The sequence below is a fragment of the Hemibagrus wyckioides genome, linkage group LG16 (assembly GCF_019097595.1).
Source record: "Hemibagrus wyckioides isolate EC202008001 linkage group LG16, SWU_Hwy_1.0, whole genome shotgun sequence".
Classification (NCBI taxonomy): domain Eukaryota; kingdom Metazoa; phylum Chordata; class Actinopteri; order Siluriformes; family Bagridae; genus Hemibagrus; species Hemibagrus wyckioides.
Window position 1 is genome coordinate 3,674,346 of NC_080725.1, and position 21,802 is coordinate 3,696,147.

General features: G+C 38.9%; 1 protein-coding gene across 1 annotated transcript in view; it reads left to right on the forward strand.

Moving 5' to 3' along the window:
• Positions 1-1,683: 1,683 nt before the first annotated feature.
• The window catches only part of ntm (neurotrimin), a 382,749-nt gene continuing 362,630 nt past the window's right edge, over positions 1,684-21,802 (forward strand). Inside the window, exon 1 of the mRNA XM_058412525.1 lies at positions 1,684-1,910. Within this exon, the coding sequence (XP_058268508.1) occupies positions 1,850-1,910 (61 nt within the window). The 5' untranslated portion in view covers positions 1,684-1,849. The remainder of the gene's footprint in view (positions 1,911-21,802) is intronic.

Here is a 21,802-nt window from a genome sequence, read left to right on the forward strand (position 1 = left end):
CATGGTTCATTTTCTGCAAAATAGTTGGAGATTTCTGCTGCGGTCTGTCTCAGACTTTTATACCTCCAGAGCTTTCCATTAACATTTGAGCAGCAGTCTCGCATCAGTAATCAGGTTAAATCCCTGCTTTATTAATTAATTCATTTATTTGTTTGTTTATGATCTCTTGAATTCCTAATGGAACGACAGGGTGGGATGATGGCTAGCCTCATTTCTTTTCCTTCGACATTATTCCTGTTCTAGATTTTCATCCTTTGATGTGTTCATTCCGGCTTCCTTTTCCATAAAATCGCTGTTGCACGGACAACCGTAATGAATCAAAGTACTTTTTTAAGGTGCTCATGCTACGTTTTTATGTGACTCGAAAGCAAATCATTAGTGTGCATCACTAATGCAGCTGATTAGTGGCGTCCTTTGTGCAGCGCTCTGCTGACATGTTAAGTGAGCATTTTGAAAACATTGTATCATTTTAATGTCTGGAGAGCTGTTTGTTCGTTAGTTAGTCGAATCTCTAATTGGCTTAATATTCTCTAGAACCTAAGCATTCATTCATCCACAGCTGCGACTAATGAAGAACCTTTTAACACAACGAGGATATGAAGTGAACTGACTTGGCAATACGTCATATAATAAAGCAGGCATTAATTTATTAGCATATTACATGCTTGGAAGATAAGCTTAATTAACGTTGCTTTTGTTTTAAATGTAAGGTAATTTAGGGGGCTGGTATGGTGGTGCAGCAGGTAGCATTCCTGCTTAATGGCTCCATGGTCCTTGGTTTAGTCCAGAGCTCAACTAGATTCACACATTTTTGTTCAGACTATGTCTTGTTTTCCCTTTGGGTTGTCTGGTTTTCTTCCACCTCTGCAGAATATTGGTGAATTAGCTGTAATATATTGCCCCTAGGTATATATGAGTGTGTGAGCATGGTGCCGTCTGATTGGACTGACGTGCCAATCAGGGTGTATTTTCTTCCTTGCACCCAGCGTTCCTAGGATGGATGCCGCAATATAATACTTACTATGGTAATATCGAATAAATGAGTCTTCTTTTGTTTTGAGTTATTTGTACATTACCAGAGTAATTTCTTCCTTTTCAATTTCACATTACATTCTTGCACACTTCAAGTTCAATGAAACATTCGCCATGTCTCGCTAACTCTTCGGTAGCATCTGAATCAGTGGGACTGTTGCTGCTGTAATGGGATTTATTGTGTGGTTATAAATATTGGCACTTTTGGAACACAGCTCATCCAATCAAATTAGTTATGCAACTACCTGCTGCATAATTGCATTAATATTAATAACATAACATGAAAATGCATGAAGCTAGTTTCTTTGCAATAATGACATGACCGTTTAAACTTCACTGGGTTCCTTGATTTCCTGATTTTCCAGCTTTATTGAAGCTGGACAGAATTACAGGAATTGAATATATTTGAATAAATAAGGAGAAATAAGTTTTCTAAAAAAACAAAACCAAAATAATAATAATAAAAAAAGTAACCAGTTCCTTATGCTGCAGGTTTTTAAAGTCTAATAAGTTCTTTGTCAACTAAGGTCATTGGCACTGAGTGCGCACTTGGTTTCTTAGACAGCGTCGCCTTTGTCATCTCGAGGAAGACCATATCGAATGCAAGCAGGCTCGCGCGCACGTCGCAGCCAATCACGGAGCGAGTTTTGTCGGCGCGCGCGCCTCTCTGTCCTCTTTCACAGTCAAAGCGAGCTGGGATTTTGCGCTGCGCTCCGCTCCACTCTTAGCAGGATTTGTGTTCCAGTTTTCGCTGATTTAAAACAAAACAAACAGACAGCGCTTTTTTTCCTCCACTGAAGATCCGCTCGAAATCACCATGAAGAGTCCTGCGTACTGGGCGGTCCTGTTCGGAATGGCCATCGCTCTAATACAACGAGGTAAGGAGGGGGTCGCGTTTGGGGATGACCGTTACTTCACATAACCGTCACGTCAGAGTCTTGCTGGAGAAACGCATCGTGTCCGAGTGGGAGTCTGAACATCTCCTGTTTGACGCACTTACTTACTAAAGAGGCAGCTCAGATCAGCAGAGTGTCACTCCAAGGTGATGCGGCTTCACATGTCGGGAATTTATCCGCTGTGTGTGTGTGCGTGCGTGCGTGCGTGCGTGAGTGTGTGTGTGCGTGCGTTCGCGCGCGCGCGCACACACTCCGTACTGCAGGAAAAGTTTAACAAATGCTTCCTAAAAGTATCTATCTGAGGACACGACATCATTTACTTGTTGCTTTTGTAGATAATGAGAGGAACTGCGAGAAAACCCTACTAAATAATAATAATAATAATAATAATAATAATAATAATAATAATAATAATAACAACAATACATTGTTACAATACAGTGTACATTGGAGCACTGAAGGGTCAGATAATCACCTGTTAAAAATGATGTGTGTGTGATGATTTAAGATTTCAAGCAGGATGTGAGGCTACGTACCAAACCGCATAGATTACTACAGCACTCCAGTGTATGTCCAAGGAGGATGGAGCATCAAAAGTGATCCTGACAATATTACTCATTGATCTTGTTTTAATGAATGGACACTAAGGTTATACCTCTTCTTCACAGTTGCATTGAAACTGTGATTTATGGTTGTACTGTAATAAATGTTATGTTACGCCTTAGGGATGACATTGTCCAACATGTGTCCTAAACTGTTGATAGTGTCATGTTTTATAGCAATCTATTGTTGAATTAACTCATGTGAACAGTGAACAGAGACCAGACGTGTGTCCTTGGTGTTATTCTTCTCTCTGAACCCTTGCTCTAAACACGGATGTGTGTGTACAGTATGTGTGTGTTTCTATTATGACAGTCACTGATTGTCAGGTGTTCAGGGGTTGAATGTATAGTGTAAATGAGAGAATTTAAGACGAAGAGTCAGAGACAAAGATTGAGAGAGAAAGAGAAAGAGAGAGTGCAGGTGAAACAGCGTGTGTGTGTGTGTGTGTATATGTGTGTGTGTGTGTGTGTGTGTGTTCAGGAGGTGGGTATTGGGAGGATAAGAGGGCGTCATGTTTTTAAATGTTCTCCTTATAGTTTTGTCCTTGTCGAGATATCTGGCCGGCCCCTGAAAGAAAAAATATATATAAAGTAAAAAAAATTTATTTAAAATAAAATGCCCTTTTTAATATAATAAAAGAGCCTTTCGGTTACTGAGGTTAAGGTTTTTGTGTAGTCATGGAATAAATTAGCTGCATTAATAATTATGCCAGTGGAAGGGCCTCACAACGATAGCAAAACAAACTTGTGTGTGTGTGTGTGTGTGTGTGTGAGAGAGAGAGAGAGAGAGCGAGAGAGAGAGAGAGAGAGAGACTCAGAGTGGCTGTGTCTGCGTTGCCAGGCTGCAGCACATCCACCTGCAACGCTCAAGCCAACATCCCTCCGGCCAACCTATTGTACCCTTAGTTTTTCCTCCCAGCCGAGCTAACACAGGAAAGATATGGGGATCCATTTCAACTTAGAGCCACAGCTGGGCTTCAGCTTCATCCATAGAAGAGAGGAGAGGTTTGGTTTAACATAGATGAAGACTGTTCAAATGATTCCGTCCAGGGATTTGTGTGATAAACACTTCGTTCCCATGTTTAGAATCCATGCATCTCATCGATTTCTGTGTCTTTCTCAAGCAAACAATGGTACACTGCAGCATGGAAATCCATGCAGTTTCTTTTGTTTTCATGGGAATTAAAGATTTACACAATTTCATACACCTGTACTCACGCTCAAATTTATCTCTGCAGAATCCTTTGCTTGAAGGCGTTCTCTCTTCTCTCTTCTTTTTCCCAGAGAGCGCCACTGTCCTAGAGTGACACAGCGTGCTGTGTTATTACAGAAATTAGGCCCATTAGGAGCAGAGGATGACTGTGACTAATTGACATCAGTATCAGCCCAGATGTGAAATAGCTACTTTCTCAATTTCATCAAAAGGATGAGAGAGTTCACTAATTTTCTCAAGTGGCCCAATGGTGCGTTAGAGCTTGTTATGATGCTCTCACTAGAAAAACAAATACTTAGTGATACTTTTGAAAAATGACACTAGAATTATCGTTATGCCTTTTCCTTAATTTGTGTAGGTTCAGTTACAACAATTATGTTGTATTATAATTATGTTTTTCTAGCCATTATCCCTTCCCTGACTGAAGTACTTGCTCAGGCATAGACTGTTTGCAAGCAGTCCTATTGGTTATTCTAGGAAACTGATTCAAATAAGAACACAGATTTATAGCTATGTTTTTAATGGGATATAGGCTACATTCAGCACCCTTTACCATCTTACAGCTTTCTAGAATTTGTAAGCAAGTCTTTACCTTGGATCATAATATTTTAGTAGCATAAAAAAAAAATACTAAAGACTGATTAAGTATTTGAGTTTATTTCTTCTATTTAAGTTTTTGGATATTGAACTCAAGTTTATAAGATGAAGCTTAAAGTCTTGACTAATTGTGAGTTGAAACAAATCTTCAGGTTGACTTTACCCACACTTTTTAAGTTTAACCATCTTAGATGTTTCATTATTGCAATGTTTCATGACATTGTTTCCCTGAGAATTGTCATGGAGGTGTCCAGAGCTGTTTAAAGACAAATCAGTCAGGATAAGGGAAAGTCAGGATAAGGGAATAGGCTGACAGACATTTAGTATGTACAGGAGCACCGTCTCTGCTTTCAGTATGAATTTATTTCTAACCTAGACTGGTATAGAGCTTAGGAGTCAAGGAGATAAGTTCAGTGCTAATTAACATGAAATTCAAATGTCAAGTTTTAGTTCAAGTACCAGAGCTGCCAGACTGTCACTGTTTGGTGCTTACCCCTTTACCCACACCGGGTTTGCCATATGATTCCTTACACAGTGCTATCTGAAAAAGCATTTTCTTTTACGGTCCACAAGTGTCTATCTAATGACAGTGAAGTTAATACATGAGGAATAAAACACAACGGGGTGTGCTGTAATTGGAAAATAATTGGTTTGAAGCAGAGAGCTGTTACCAACACAAACCTGATTATAATCCTATAACTTCAGTGTTTTATTCTTCTGATACCGCATTCTTAAATTACAAACAAATCATATGTATAAGATACACATAAGACATGACATACATATAATTTATAATCTCCTCAAGACCAATTAGTTACTGTTCTCAGTTGTTATAACAATTGTTTCATCACCAGTCTCTCTTGAGTAAACAGACCAATGCAGCTTGTCATATTTCTGAGTCCTATGTCCGGAAGACTCTGAATTCATAGAAAACAGACTGACTGTTACAAAGCATTGACACTTGAGCTTCCTTCCCTAAATGTTAAATAAAAGAAAGCATCCAACTCTCAAAGATTAAAAAGTTTACTAACAGATTTTTAATCCAGTTATTACTAGTGTTGGATTACGTAGTGTCCTCGATACAAATCCCTGGGAATGAGTTGTCACTATAGAACCAATAACATATTAGGACAAGTGCATTAATGTAAACCTGGGATTACAGGAATTACATCTGGCACTCCTGTCAGAGCTGTGCTGTTATAGAAAATAAATTAACACCGTCTAACCAATCAGATGTGAGAATTCAACAGCGCCATGGTATAAACAGGATTATTCCACATATGCACCCCCTTTCCTTTCATCTGATGCATGGGGGAAGCTGCTCTCTTTCCCACACTGAAATGCTCCGCATCCTTAGAGCTGCACAGCAGAATATGTGGTAAGTTGTCTTATATCCAGCCAGGGATTTGGACCATTAACTAGTCCACCACTGTGTTCAGTTAGACTTTAGCCTTGAATTCCCCTCAGTGGTCTCCATTAGAGAGCCCCCGTCTCATGGGAAAGATTTATTTATTTATTTATTTCAGTCTGCATTGATGAAAACAATGTAATAATGAGCTCGTGTTTTTCAGCTTCCACACTCATTCTTTTCATCTGACAAAGAACTGTCCTTTGAAAAGGGACAGCACTCTTAACCCCACTGAAGGTTGTTATGCATTGCTTTGTATCCTAAGCACAGCACAGCAGAATATATGTTAAGCTGGGTCATATCTGCTGACAGATTTGGTACATCCCTTGCTCTTGTGTTTTTTTTTTTGGATCAGATTCCATATATATACATGCTCTGACCTTAAATCCTGTGTGTGACTGTCCATTGGAGGAACGCTGCCCTCTTTGAAGATTACTGTGAAATCCTCTGTATCTATACAGCTTTAGCTATGTCTGTGCTTTCCATTGGAGAATTACAGTATCGTCAGAAACGTGATCTTTTTTCATATTGTGCACTGATCAAAATAGTATAATTATAATTCATTGTTTATGGGTCAGATTAATACATAATGGAACCAGTGCTCAAAACAGTAATTATTATAGATCGGGAACATCTGCCAGTCCCACTGAAAGAAACTATTCTGACATTTCTGTGAAGTTTCCGCAGACACTTTAAAAGGCGTCTGTATCATTGTGTGATCAGTCGATGACTGTGGGTTAATAACACAGGGTTGCAGCAATTGGCAGCGCAGCACAGACTCACAGAGAGCCATTCTTGAGTTGTCATGTTGAAGGAATGTAGGCCTCATATGAGGTATAGCACTGTGATACAATCGTCTCTGTGTAATCATCAACATCAAACAAAAGCCTGTTGGAAAACATCGAACATGGCAAACACCCATTCGAGAATCAGAGGAAATCATTAAGGCATATGCAAAGTCAATATGAATCCTGCATACGTTTGCACTTAGAGGTGTTGAGCAAACGGCTGCCACTACTATATGGGTTTTTTGCAATGACAAGCACAATGAGTTCACATTTTGATCTTCATTAAGTGACTCTTTTACAAAGCGTTATTCTTTCTGTCTCCAGGCATACTCTGTGAAGGAGCTCTTTTCCAAAAGCCAGGCTCATTATAGCGCATACTGAAAGCATCGCTGTGGGACGCTAGGAAACACCTTTTGAAGGAAAAAAAAACACAAGCTGATGGGTCTCTTTAAAAGCATGTTGTATTTTCAGGTCACCTTTTACAGGCAGTGAGAAGGAGGGAATAAAAAGCATCTGTTTATCAAATGTCAAATTGTGCGTATATTTTGTCTGAATCAAATTGGTCTGTTTTGCTTTTTAATAAGTTAGAAGACAAACATTTTTACAAATGATTGGCCTATATATATATATATATATATATATATATATATATATATATATATATATATATATATATATATATATAAATAAATAAATATATAAAAAAAAAGATGTGATATTAATTCCTGTCAGATTCCCCCCTGACCCTCTTCCTTCTCTCACTTTCTTTTCCTTGCATTGATTTTGCTTGAATTGGGCATGTTAAATTTCTCTTGTCCAGAATTTTGTCGCCTTATGCGTTTGACACAATTTTACTAATGACCACCGGAGTTTTTAAAAATCAGAACCATTTACTGAGACTGTGTTCAGGTCATTTTGAGCAGATTGCAAGAAGGCAAAATAAGCATGCTCACTAATTATTGCTCTTTGTAAATATGAGACAAAATGTGATATTTAGTTCCTGTCACATTCCCTCCAGCTCTAATTTGCTCTCACACCTGTTCACACACACCTGCCAACAGGAAGATCCCCTATGAGAAGAGGTTTTTGTAAAAAAACAAAAAAAACCCCCAAAAAAACCCATACTGTATGATGTATTGAGATATATGAGAAATGAAATACACTGCAGTTTTTGTAGCTAATGAGATAGATGACCTGGTGAAAAGTGCATCCATTCTACTGTACTGAACAAGTGGGTTAATTAATGACTCTTATTAATATAATGGCATAACGACCATATTATGACCTTAACGTAGTAACAAGTATCATTTTTCTTCATCGTATGCTCCTTATTGGTCACACAAAAGTAATTCTTCATACGCTGCAGTGATGAGTTTTTCAGATGCATCTATTTCTAAAGTTGCAGCTTTTTCTTCCTCCCCCAGGGGAATCTGCATACATTAAGCAGATAAGTTCACGTAAAGTGCATTTTGATAGCTTTAAACTCTACACTTCGCTGCATCAAGACATTCCACTTACTTTACGACTTGTCTCAAGTGATTCATGACAGTAATTTCCTCACTGCGTCAAATGTTGACTGATAAAGTAAGCATCAGTTTAGACACATTGGTCATTGATGAATATAACAGGAGAGAGAGCACATAGGCTGAGGACATTTTATTTGAAGCGGTTAGGCGAAGCTAAATGGCTAAATGGATAAACGGTCATTTATATTGTGATTAAATCCACCCATGTTTTATCTCTATGCATTGGTACACTTTATGGCTTAATGTTTGTGGACACTTGACCATGTGTTTTTTGATCATCCCATTTCAGATGTTGCCCCCCCCCCAAGTTGTAGCATGGCTGGGGGGATTTGACCATTCAACCGAAAGCGCTGTAGCAAGGTCAATCGCTGATGCCGGGAGAGGAAGTCTGGGTTTCAGGCTGTGCTTCAATTCGGTCTACAGTGGGGGTTGATGTCAGGGCTCTGTGCAGGACACTGGAGCTCTTCTGTACCAATTTTAACAAACAGGACTTTGGAGTTTGCTTTTGCACAGAACCATTTTCATGTTTTGGCCCCTTATGTCTAGCTTATTGTAAAATTCTCAAGATTTGTTAATACATTCCATACATGTTTGCTGTTCCATCTTTGCAGTAATAGATTGGGGAAGACCCACGGTGTTGGTAATCAGGTGTACACAAACATTTGGCCTTATATTGTATGTGTATGCTGGACAGACAGTAAGACCATTTTTATGCTTGTCTGCTTTTAGCTCAGTCAGAAGGACATTTAAAGAAAAGTAATCAGTTGTTTGCTCTGTTTGATCATTTTGAACTACTTTCTCAGTCTTTAATCTATTCTTTTTTATTTCTTATTCTATTCTTAGATAATTGTGGTTAATGTATCTTAAGGAGATGATCCGGCCCATCCTAATCAGAATTTTTCTCTTGCCGTAATAATTCTTGCAGATAGCACCCCCTCCAAACCCCAAACGACTGTAAACTTTTAGATTACATTTTTCTAGTGCATAATATTACAAAAAAAAACTTCATGGCTGTTTAGCATCCTTCATGTCACAGCCCTTTTGCTTTTTGGGTTAATCCTCACAGCATTCACTTTAGAAGACTGGCTCTGTGTTGTTTTTCATGTAGCAGATGGCACAGAGAGCGGTTAAGCAGCACATGGTCATCTACTAATCCCTGTGATGGTGATTAGTGTGTGTGTGTGTGTGTTTACTTGCACATTAAGTGCTCTGCAAGTGGACTTTCTATAGATGTAATTGTATTTTCTTTCAAAAGATAGGAACCACGTCATCCCAGGTTATATATGAAATATAAAGTGGAAATGAGCGGAAACAAATGAGATGTGGCAGTTGACTCAGCATCCCTGCTGAATTGCCCTGCTTCATTTTACAGTTGAGAGTCTGCATTGGTCATTGAATTTCAAGGAAGCTTATAGGGGATTCTCATAATTAATGCTAAACGCTTGGGTGACAATCTTAATGGCCTTTTTGGGTCAATGTAGAAAAGAATGTTTCTCATTAATCACTGGCACTTTGCTATCTGCTCTCTCTTCAAACAGTAACTTTATCTAAGCGTGAGCAAAGTCCACTATTTGTTCCAAAAGCTGCCCTCCAAATAATTAAAAGTGGTTCATCTTGGATGTCTTAAACATTCTTCATTTGTATTTTTTTTTTTTTTTTTGTGGATCCAAGAATCCAGTATGGATCCTCAAGGAAGGAATAATTTGGGGAAGAAGGTCACCGTGTACATCTTCCTTTGCTTCATTTGTTCCGTAGTGAAGGACCTCTCAAAGAAGCATTGCCGTGGAATGTATAGTTTACATACAACTCCTCCACAACATTCTTGGAAGGAAAATATTCTCATTGGAACAAATGAGGTGGAAGACCATTGACATTATGATCTGTTGTGAACTGATGCTTTGCACAAGATAGAACATGGAGCCTTAATGTTCAAATATTTTATATATATATATATAAATCTCTGGGTGAAAGTACACTCAATTTCCTTGCAAGTCTTCCAGCACTTCATCTCGATTTAATTCTGGCCTGGGGAGCTAGTAAACTCAGCTGTCAGTCAAACGAAAGTAGCCAAGAATACTTCAGTAAGTTATTGATGTGTGCATTCCCAGGAGCATTCTTATTAGAAATCAGGTGATAACCATTGGCCATAGGTTGTAATCATTTCTTCTTGAAGAAATCCCTTGCATCAGTACCCATGTCAAATGCTCAGAGCATATAAATATAAATGCATAATTTACTCTTTGTTTCCCTAATCACATTAGATTAAGTTTGGGCTGATAATAGCTCATCTCATTAAATTTTGACACTTAATCAAGCTAAATTTGCAATAGGTCATATGCATGCCCTAGCTGAATATTTAGCAGTTGTTGCATATTTATCAAAACTCTTTAATAAGCATGGTAAGTTTCCAGGGTAAAAAAAAAAATGCAGCCCTAGTTTTCCGTCAGTGGAAAGGGACCATCATAAGACTGATGTCTGAAAGAGTCTATAAGGCATAGCAGTGTTGCTGGGGTTTGTAAACATCTCAGTGCCTTCTTAAGTGCCTTCATCAACCAAAAATAACCAGCTAATAGCAGTGCTGTGGTCAGAAACGATCTGCCAATCATGTCACAGCAGTGCATTGCATAAAATCATAAAATCATGCAAATACAGGTCAAGAGCTTCAGTCCAGCAAATGGCGTTACTGTGGGTGGAAATGTTTTGTTGATGAGAGAGGTCAGAGGAGAATGACCATACTGCTTCAAACTGACATGAAATCTGCAGTAACTGAAACTAGATGGATGAAAAATGGAAAAACATTGCCTGATCTTTTTCCCGTTTTCAGTGAGCCTTTGCCTGATGTAGCCTCAGACTCTTGTACTTGGTTGACATGAGTGGAATCCGATGTGGTATTCTGCTGTTGTAGCACGTTCGCCACACAAACATCAATATTTTGTGTATATTTTCTGTTCACCACGGATGTAAAGAGTGGTTATTTGAGTTTTTTCTTACTTTCAGTCTTGCCATTCTCCTATGTCCTCTCTCATTAACAGCAACCCACTGATCTGCTGCTCTGTCATTCTCCAAAAAAAGCAGCAGTTTTAATAACTGTGACCGAGATCAATCCTTTTCTGTTATTCTGATGTTTGTGAACATTAACTGAAGCTCTTGCCCTACATGCATGATCTTATGCATTGCACTGCAGCCACCTGATTGACCGTTTTTATAATTGTCTGAATGAACAGGGTACAGGTGTTCCTATTAAAGTGGGCAGCAAGCTGTACCTGTGAGAAATCTAACTAATTGTAAAGTGAAACGCTCATGTGAGTGTTCTATGTAATTGGAATCTATGCATAGCCCTACTGCTGCTCGGAGGCTCCCCGAGCCACAGCGGGTCTAATATGATAATCTTTCTTATCAGAGGTTCACCTTGGTCTCAGGTTTAATATGTCAGCACCAGTCACTACAGAGAGCAGTGCAGAGCACGATATAGAAAGATAAAATAATGACCGTGTCAACGCAGCTATGGTAGTGTAATTTCACTGAGTCAACTGAAACTTAATAGAAGTGTCATTTAAGAAGCTCATAGGTTAGATGATAGGACCGTGTTATAGTGGGACTGGAATGTCAGCTGCTAAGGCATGTTCTCTCTGTGGCCATAACTGCATCATAAATTAAAATATATCCCTGTTAAATGCAAAGTAAAATGCTGTCGTGAATGTTGTATGGAACCACTGCCAACACAAAAATAATTGTACAATATAATAAAAGGACTGTAAAAGCAGCTATGATATTGGGATAATTTTTAAAGGCATTTCTTCTCTATTATATAAACAATAAACGTTTTGATGTATTTTATGAATGAGATTGAAAATCAGAAAGGCAGTGACCCAATGTAATGCCCCATTTTCTGGCCCAGTTAATAAATGTTATACTGCCGCACACAGCAACAATATCTGACAATAGGTCAGGCTATAATTCAAATCACAGATTTATATTACAACGTGTTATTGTTAGTAACAGTAACAGCTAATTCACAAGGACCCGTATGACAGATGTGCCACATAATATAAGAATTAATAATAATGAGTTGTTGGCTCCCGAGTGGCACAACAGAAGTGTTTGTCCTACCATTGATTGCAAGTTTAAATGGCCTTGTTTCTCTCTTTTGTCAATCACACTGACACTAGTCAATCTGGGCATCTCTAACCTCATGTATGTGAAAGAAGGTAAATAGCACTCTTCTCTGCCCTGAAAATGGACGTGTAAGCTGATATGGTGAAGCTTTCTGTAATGAGATGGTCAGTACCTTTTCTGCCATGCGAAGGGCTTCAGGAGGGCTGGGATTCATTTATTTATTTTTTTCATTTTATTAACTTCAGGTGATTGGAAAGCTGGTGAGAGAACCACTGTTTACAGATGTTCACAGAGGTTATAATAAATGGTTAAAAAAATATGATTATTATCCCAGTAATCAATAGAAGTATCGTATCATCACTGTGCTAAAAGTGCGATAAAACGTGTTTATTGTAGAATAATCACCAAATTCTTGTTGATTATTTTTCTGAAGTTCTATTTATCATGATATTTTATTTCAGTTATGTTTATTCTGCAGTGCAAATGTTCTCTATAGCAAAACGTAAATGTATATTAAACAATGTTTAAGACTTTAAACGTTTATTCTATTTTCCTGTAGTTGTGTTGGAGTGGACTAAAGCACCTGTGAGTTCAGGTCTGCCTGTTACATTACATCAAAGCCCATTAGTAAAAACAAAAATATAGTTTTTTTTCTTCCTTTCACAGAGATCAGCTATTTTTTTCTGTCAGTGTTCACAGGAGACCTGAGGCTGTGTTTTGATGAAACGAAAACAGAAACCAACACCATTTATACCTGTACAGACTTCCGAGGGAGCTGCCGTAGGAGTCAGAGAAAGCACTTGTGTGCTGCTCATTAGCTTTGGAAAGTGTGGGAAGATTATAGTTGATTATACTTCTGTGATGCATGGAACACCTTAAGATGTGAGAAGAGATCTCAGAATCACCTCAGGACTGTTTTCAGTTCAGGAAATGTATTCTGTACACAGCAGCCTCATTTGCGGAGTCAGTATACAAATTCTCATTGCCTGCTCATCTCCTTCAATATTGCTGGGACAATAGCTTGTTAGCTGTGAGGAGAACTGGCGAATAGAAGGATGCCAGAGGGAATTTATGGCATGTATATTCTAATTCAGTAAGTGGCTTTTTGGTGTCACAGTCTCTCTGCTGTGTATTGTCCCCCACAGCATAATCTCAGAATAAGCTTAGGCCTGTGGTCTTATTATAAAATGACGAAATAGTTCCTCATGAGGGTTATAGTGACTCACAAAGCAAATGTGGCCCAGCAGAGCATGTTCCACAGGAGAGGAACGCACACGGTAACATTAATCTCCTGCTGGCACAGATATTATAAATAATATCTAAATCAGGAAATCACAGTAGAGTGAACCGCTGTCTGGCCTGGTAGCTTATTTTTGCTGGAGGTTTGAAAGTAGCACCTGTCTCTCCCTATTGATAGAAAAGGTGACTTCTTTTTTAGTCACCATGTATTAAAACAACACATGCACCCTTAATACGAGTGAGTGTATTAAAGTGATGTAAAATACTTTACGTTTTTGCTATTTTGTTCTTGTTTCTTTCCTGAAAGTGTCAGTCGTGTCAAAATGATTTTGCCTATACAAATAATAGAAAGTAAGTTTGCAGTCCAGGCTGTCAGCTGTATACTGACTGTAATGTTCAGGTTGTGATACTGTACTATACACTCTGAAACCAATGCATAAATATTAGGGCCATGCCAGTTTAAACAGATTGATTTTAGAGAAGAGCTTGTATACATTTAAAATGGTATTGAGAAAAGCACATTTAAATGCATTGCTTTCCATAAAAATGCAGGCAACTCACGGAGGAGGCTTGCCAAATTCCACTTTGGTTAATTTTTTTCTTTCCTAATATGAAGACTTGATTTGCAACCTGCCAAGTGAAAATAAATGAAAACCAACAAAGATTTCCCCTTCTGTGTCCTCTTCCACATCAGCAATTATGAAGTGCGGTATAAAGCAATTTGCGCAATTGTTTCAAGAACCCCTGTGTTTCTCCACATAACCCTGATTGATTTTTCACAACCTGTCCTTGACTAGAGGTGGGCGATTATCACACGAGGATGACATTGTCTTCTTGTTGTCAGTCCTGGATTTGAGACTGACAGGCAGTTCAGGCAAATCAGACTGATTTAATTACAGAATGTTCCTGCGTGAAAGGCTTCACAGAGATTATCAAGGGAAAAACTGGGGAGAAGAGAAATCAAACACGACTGGCTGAAAAAAGGGATGCGCTTCCAGAAGGACAAAACAAATCTGCGTGTCTCATGCTGAAGGAAATCAACAGAATTTCACACATACTTGAGTTTATAAGATCTAGAAAAAATCATGTTAAAATTCTTACATGTTTGTATGAAATCACATTAAAGAAAATTTTTTTCTTTGTTTTTTTCAGGATTCGTTTATGAAGGATATAAAAGTAGGAGCTGAGCTAAGCATGATAGCATGTAGCGTGAGATCCAAAAATTAGAATGAACAATAAGGCAATATGTTTCAGCCTGGTTCTTGACACAGAAAATAAATCTTTACCATTACTGTCAAAGTATAATACCTTTGCTAAATATAATAACTTGACGGCTCTATTGTTATAGCTTCCCATAAAATGGATTAACTCTCCTTACCGGCAGTAGAACATCTAGCTATGTCCAGCAGCTGACAGTAATATTGAACGGATAATGAGATTTAATGTAAATGAATTCAAGTGCTTGGCCATCAACCTGATGTAAAATGAACAAATATTTTGGGCCAGAAGATAATTCTTTTTTTTTTTTGCTGTGTTCTATTATGCTGCATAGCTTTCATCTTTTTTCTCTTGTTAAATTGCTGAGAAGTTCCCCGTCTGAATATCGCTATTCATCTAATCACATTTTTGTCTGCTCCGTCCATCTCAATGAACTCCAGAGCAACCATGTGTGAAACAAAGCATGGCTGCACCCTTTCAAGACCTTTTAAACTACTGCATTGTTCTGGCAGTCCTTGGGATCTAGGAGTAACATTTTAGGAGGCACAAATGGCACAAAAATGTTTTACTTTTCATTTATTGACACAGGCGGCACGGTGGCTTTGTGGTTAGCACGTACACCTCCAGCATCCTGGGTTCGTGTCTTGCTCCCACTCACTGTGTGTGTGGAGTTTGCATGTTTTCTCCGGGTGCTCTGGTTTTCTTCCACAGTCCAAAGACATGCTTCTAGGCTGATTGGAGTCTCTAAATTGCCCGTAGTGTGTGATTGCGTGAGTGAATGAGTGTGTGTGTGATGGGTTGGCACTCCGTCCAGGGTGTATCCTGCCTTGATGCCCGATGACGCCTGAAATAGGCACAGGCTCCCCAGTGACCCGAGGATAGATCGGATAAGCGGTACAGACAATGAAATGAAATGAAAAAAAATGTATTAACACAACAAGTGATGAGGTGATTTCTGAGGAACGCTGGCCTTTGAGGGTGCACAGGCTTTTAGTGGGCACATAGTGATGGGAGGCAAATTAAAGGAAAATCAAAGCAAAAGACATACTTGTAGCATTGAGGACATTTTGCTGGCATGGACTGGGTCCACTTGTCACTTGTAGAGGGAAGGGTCATGGCAAATCATTCCTTTAAGGAAATGTTTCTATTCTGATGGCCATGGTCTCATCCATCTCTTCATCCTCAGTGGTTTGACCATTCTAGAGGAATGGTCAAAAATTCCCATAGATACACTCCTAAACTTTGTGGAAAGCCTTCCCAGAAGAGTTGAAGCTGTTATAGCTGCAAAGGGTGAGCCAACTCTACGTTCCATTAATGTGCATGTGAAGGCAGGTGTCCCAAAACTTTTGGCAATATATCGTATTTATTGCTACAGAACAGTTCCAGAGAGGCGAAGAGTGTATGCCACTGAAGAATTGGAGTTTGTAGTGGCCCAGCAACCTACACAAAACTTAGACACGGTAAAGTTTATTAGCCTAACGTCAGCTTTGCTGCATGTAATTTTGGAGAAAACGCTGGACAAGCAAAATAAATTCAGAGTGAGTTTCGTTAACTAAAAAAACAAACAAACAAACTTTCTAATATTGTTTTAACTTGAAGTCATTGCTGGAAGTTATTGGGTCAGAACACTTGTTTTTTTTTAATTATCTTTCCTAACTTGCTACTGTTGTCTATGTCTAATGTCATCTATGTCTGATGAAAACCTTTCTCAGGTTAACCCTTTTTTAGAAGACCCCAGAAAGATTCACACACAAGTCCTGCAAGTGTGGCTGCTTAAAGACTACTATATAGTACAAGTGCAAAACCTAAATGTAATTGGATCTTACTTACCCATTATTATTAAATGAAATGGATTTGTTGTTCTGCTATTGATTTGGGGAGTGGATGGTATATTGGCATTGTGTCACTTACTTAGGCTAGCATCTTCATATTTTTACCTTCAGGATCAAAAGGACTTCTCATTTAAAGGACAAGCAATTTATTTTGAGCCAAGGGATGCAGTTAGACTGTCAATAATCAATGCTGACTATTTATAACTCATGAGGCAGGAGAAAGGTGTATTCACCTTCCCTCTAGTTCACATGAGGTACTGTTTTCAACCCACCTGGTTGTCCTTATTAAAAAAGCACAAAAGCTGCAACTCCCTGTGTATTTTATTCAGAGGTCAAGGCACAGGTAGTTACTTCGGGTTGTAAACAAATTCTATTCTGTATACTTTTTGATTTACCAAAATCCAATGTATGAGTATGAGTGCATGCTTTTTGGGTATCTATCCAGATACTTATACTGAAAAAAGTAACCTTCTTACTTAGTATAAAGCAGTCAATTTTTTTGTTTCCATCTGTCTCTAGCAAAGAACTTCTTGTCCAGTAGTCAAACAGTAATGTTTGTGTTTTCAAAGCAAATAATGTTGCTGCTTGTGATCAAGGCCACATCAACGTCCATGCTCATCCACCAAAAACCTACGTCCTAGTGCAGTCCCACGCTGAACCACAACTCCAACTGCTACAAGAACCTGTTCTGACATTTGTAAAAGCATTAATTACCAAACCAATTGCTGTTGTCTGAAGTGTGTCTGTGTATTTAGGAGAAACAGGATGAGGCTTCAGTAGAGTAAATGCACTTATCTAATTTCAAGACTGAATCTTCTAGGTGGGCACATGCGTCCTTCAGACCAACTTCACATGGATTTGGACAAAGTGATAAGGAACAGTAAAACTTTAGATAGTGCATTCAAATCCACTTGCCTGGGCAACAAAAACATTCATTTTAGAGAGATTTTCCAAGCAGAATTAATGGAGCGCTGATAAGAGACGTATGTAATCCTCTGTGTGGCTGACCTGCGGGATAGGAAAGTGTCTAAAAATAGTGTCTGAGAATTAGCTTCTTTTGATAGTGCCAGGAAAAACAGCACCCTGTCATCTTGCATAGGGCTAATTTTTGCAACCCTGACAAAACTCAGAAATAGCAACAAACCTGTCGAGGAATGAATTGTTCAGCGTCCGAAGGGTTTGCTTTGAGTTTGGTCCAAAGGTCATCCATAGATAATAAAGAACGATGCAAACAGGAAGCAAAAGCAGAAATGAGATGAATTGTCTGTATTCTAGCTTTTAAGAATGCTCTTATGTTACTTGAGAGTAATATTTGAATTGATTGTAGTTTTGACATCGATCAGCTCTCACGCTGAACTGTTATACTATAACAAATTTACAACTAAAGCATCACAATACCGGGGAGATCACAGTTCTAACTTCATTTTTGGTGAAGCACGTGCTCTTCCGATGGCCTCAGTTGTTGAACTGAATACAAATCACATTGAATGTAGGACCTAGTTTCATCAGGATAAGGACAAAAAAGACACTAACAAAAAGAAACACGCTGAAAAGCACGCTGATAGAAGGAGCTAGAAACCCTGGTGTATTCTGTTGAAACTTGAACTGTAAATGATAAGAACACGGCAGCAAGGAAAAGGAAGAGGAAAGAACGTAAAGAATATTCTGTGTCAATAGATGAGAAGTCAGTATTGGAGGAGGAAACTTATCTGATAGAATTGTAGCGGCGTGTAGGAGATGAAGAAAAGTCTCTTTCTAGTGCGGCTTTTTGTTTTTTTCCTCCTGGCTCCCGGCTGCATAACTGAGCTATGCGCTCTATGGCCTGATTTCAATGATTCCTTCTCTCCAGCTGGAGTCACACACCCATGAGAACATCAGGATCCCGATGTTTACAGACAAACTATTCCTGCTGCAGTTTTGACAGACAGTAGACAGGGCAACACAGACATGTAAAACGATAACAGATAACTATCTAGGCATGATGCGTCTGTTCAGTTAATACTGACATCCTTGGAATTGCAAATTGAAGTGCTTGTGTGCTTTGGAGCATCCAAGGCTTCTGTATTTTTTTAGGACACACTGGCCTGAATTTACTGAATGACTACAGATTCTGAAGCTATCCAGGATTTATAAATGCCCCTGGTAAATAAAATGTTAATAAATAGTTCATTCGTTAAAATCTAAATGATAGAATTCATCCCAACTGGAACCATGATGGAAGAGAATTCTAGAGCTCTGAGCTGTATTTGAAGTAGTTGATGTGTGTGTGTGGCTTGATATGTGTGCTTTCACTCCACATCCCCTCAGGTTTTGAAGCAGCTTAAGATCTATAGCAATGCTAAGCGATGCACAGGATTTAACACATAAACTGTCAATGCATCTAGGACTGTTAATCCTTAGGATATTTGGATAGAACACTTGATTACCACGAAGATACAATCAAATTTTCTGATATATGACTACTTACGTTGGAGTACTGTGTGCATAAATTTTCCACAAGCTATAGTAACGGCTCCGTAGTCAGAGCTTATCAGCTTCGTGGCTGATCACTGCTTCTAAATTATCTGACTTGACTTGAAAGGTATAAAGCATCTGCTCATTATAATTAGTCCAGGTTCCGTGATCATGCATGCATTTTGGCAACAAATAACGTGACAGATTTTGGATTCGATGGTGTCACAAGACTCAGGTCTCCTGCACAAATATTTCAGAATAAGGTTAAAGAAGGCTGGATGCAATAACTGCTCTCTGACTCAATGGATTTTTTTATATATAGTTCTATTATGGAATTAGATTTTGCGTCATGTATATTGCAATTTACCAGTTCAGCGGTACAGGTCATGGGCACAGGTTTTTTCTTGTTTTATTTCCCCAATGGGAAAGCCATATAGCTTTAAGCATGACATGCTCATGTTACTTGCTTATGGTTGTTTTTTGCAGGGAGAAACAATTACTTTTGTTTATGAGTTAAGAAACAGATGCAAAGGAGCTCATTCCGTTTTAAGGAGGAGCAAGGTTACAAAGAAAAGAAGGTTGTTCGCTTCTATAACCGTCACAGGTGTCAGGTGAAATACTGACCTGATGTGTTTTAAATTCTGTTGTGTACAATCCTGACTATATAGCAGATTATTGGAAGGTAGAGTTTTCTAGAAAGCATTTATATCTCCGGTTGATAAATGAACCACGTGCACCACGTCCCATTCTTTAATTTCCAGGCACTGCTGTGAAGGATTCATTATGCAAGTCTTAATATGACATTAGGTTTAATTCATTACGAAAGTCCTAATGTAGCATTATGTTCATTGCACCTTTGTGCAACATTGATTTACCTTGCTATCATTTCATTAAGGGATCTGTTTGGTCCTAATGTGCCTAGTCAGCATTTGTGCAGTTGGGCCAGTGATCACTTCTTAATGAGTGTCTTCACACTGAATGAACACAGCCTATATTACTCACATTATTTGCACTATATAGCAGTAAGCAGACCAGCTGACACTGACACGATGCACTGTTCATTCCTTCTGACGTGAATTGATTAGTTAAAAGTCTACTGCACGCTCTGATAAAGCTTTGCAAATGAGTTAGTGCAGGTTGCGATGGTGGCTGCTTAATCTAGTTATGAGATGCATGCAGCAGATGACTGTCACTATAATTTGATCTGGGCTGGCTCAGAGAGGAAGAACTTTCCCCTTTTTGTGTCCTGCAGATCAGAGAAGCATTCGGCTTGAGGTCTACAGTCTGAAAAATAACCAGACACTGGAGAGACGATGGATGTGGGATTGTCCGATCTTGCATGATTTGTTCATTAGAAACTTTTAATAGCTTTATGAATGACAGCAGAAAGGCTCCTCAAGGAGAATATGAAACAATATGTTATATGATGCACAATAGTTTCGGTAACACACGATTTCCAGATCCCTCCTGCGTACGATGGTTAGCTGCTTCTCATTGTAACCATGTATGATTAAGCTGTTTGCACAAGCAGAAAACTGCTTCAAAATGTTAGGTTTGCTAGGTAGACCAGCATTAACCAGTTAAGCAAATGAATCTAAGCCGGTTCTGAGAATAATCTAGAATAAGGTTATTAGAATTCAGACATACGCTAATCTGCTAAGGTACTAAACTTGATTTTCTGGGTGCCATATTCAGACTATTGAAATTACCTGCGTGTGGTTCTCCATGATTGCCTGGTTTATCTTGTATAGTGCTGTCTGGAATGAGTTTTTCAAATAGCATCTAAACCATCCCCTAAAACAAACAACTTATCTTAAGGCAAAAAAAAGAGAAAAAAGAAAAGAAAATGAAGACTGATAAAGTACACATGTTGTCAATTGCATTGTGATGCAGCATAAAAACAAGAGACATAAAAAGTACAAATTTCAGACTAAAAAGCATAGACTAATTGATGTTGATTATCCAAATGTGTCCTACAATCTAAAACTGACTCATTACTTGGCTGCTAACCTATAAAACAGCAGGTGATACAGCAAACCCAAATAATAATGAGCAGGCAAAAATAAAGAAGCAAATCTTTCCATGTTCTTCCTGTGGTTTCCTGTGGCTTCTCTGGTTTGCTCCCACCTCCCAAAAACATGCCGGTAGGTGGCTTGGCTACACTGAAAAGCCCCTAGGTGTGAATGAGTGAGTGATTGTGTGTGTGTGTGTATACATAGAGCAGCCATAACAATAAAATCCTCTGCCAGATTTTTGGCAGGTCCTCCTTGTGCTGCCAGAACAGTTTTGACCCATCAAGGCATGGACTCCTCAAGACTTCTGAAGGTGTGCTGTAGTATTTGGCACCAAGATGTTAGCAGCAGATCCGTTAAGTCCTGGAAGTTGAGAGGTGGGGCCTTCATGGATTGAACTTGTTTATCCAGCACATCCCACAGATGCTCAAATGGATTGAGAACTAGAGAATTTGGAGGCCAACTTTATGCCATGTTTCTCAAACACTTCCTGAACAATGTTTGCAGTTTGGCACATTGTCAAGAGGCCATATATTCTCCAAGTGAGTGGCACACATGCATCTGGTCATCCACATGATGGAAAAGAAAATGTGACTCATCAGACCAGGCCACCTTCTTCCATTTCTCCGTGGTCCAGTTCTGATGCCCATTGTAGGTGTTTTTGCCAGTGGACACGGTCAGGACGAGCACTCTGTTAGCAAGCTGCAATTCATTGTGTATCCTGACATCATTCTATCAAAGCCAGCATTAACTTTTGCTGCAATTAGCTCTTCTGTGAGACCAGACCAGATAGGCTAACTTTGGCTCCACCACATGCATCAGTGAGCCTTGTGCACCCATGACCCTCTCACTGGTTCACTGGTTGTCCT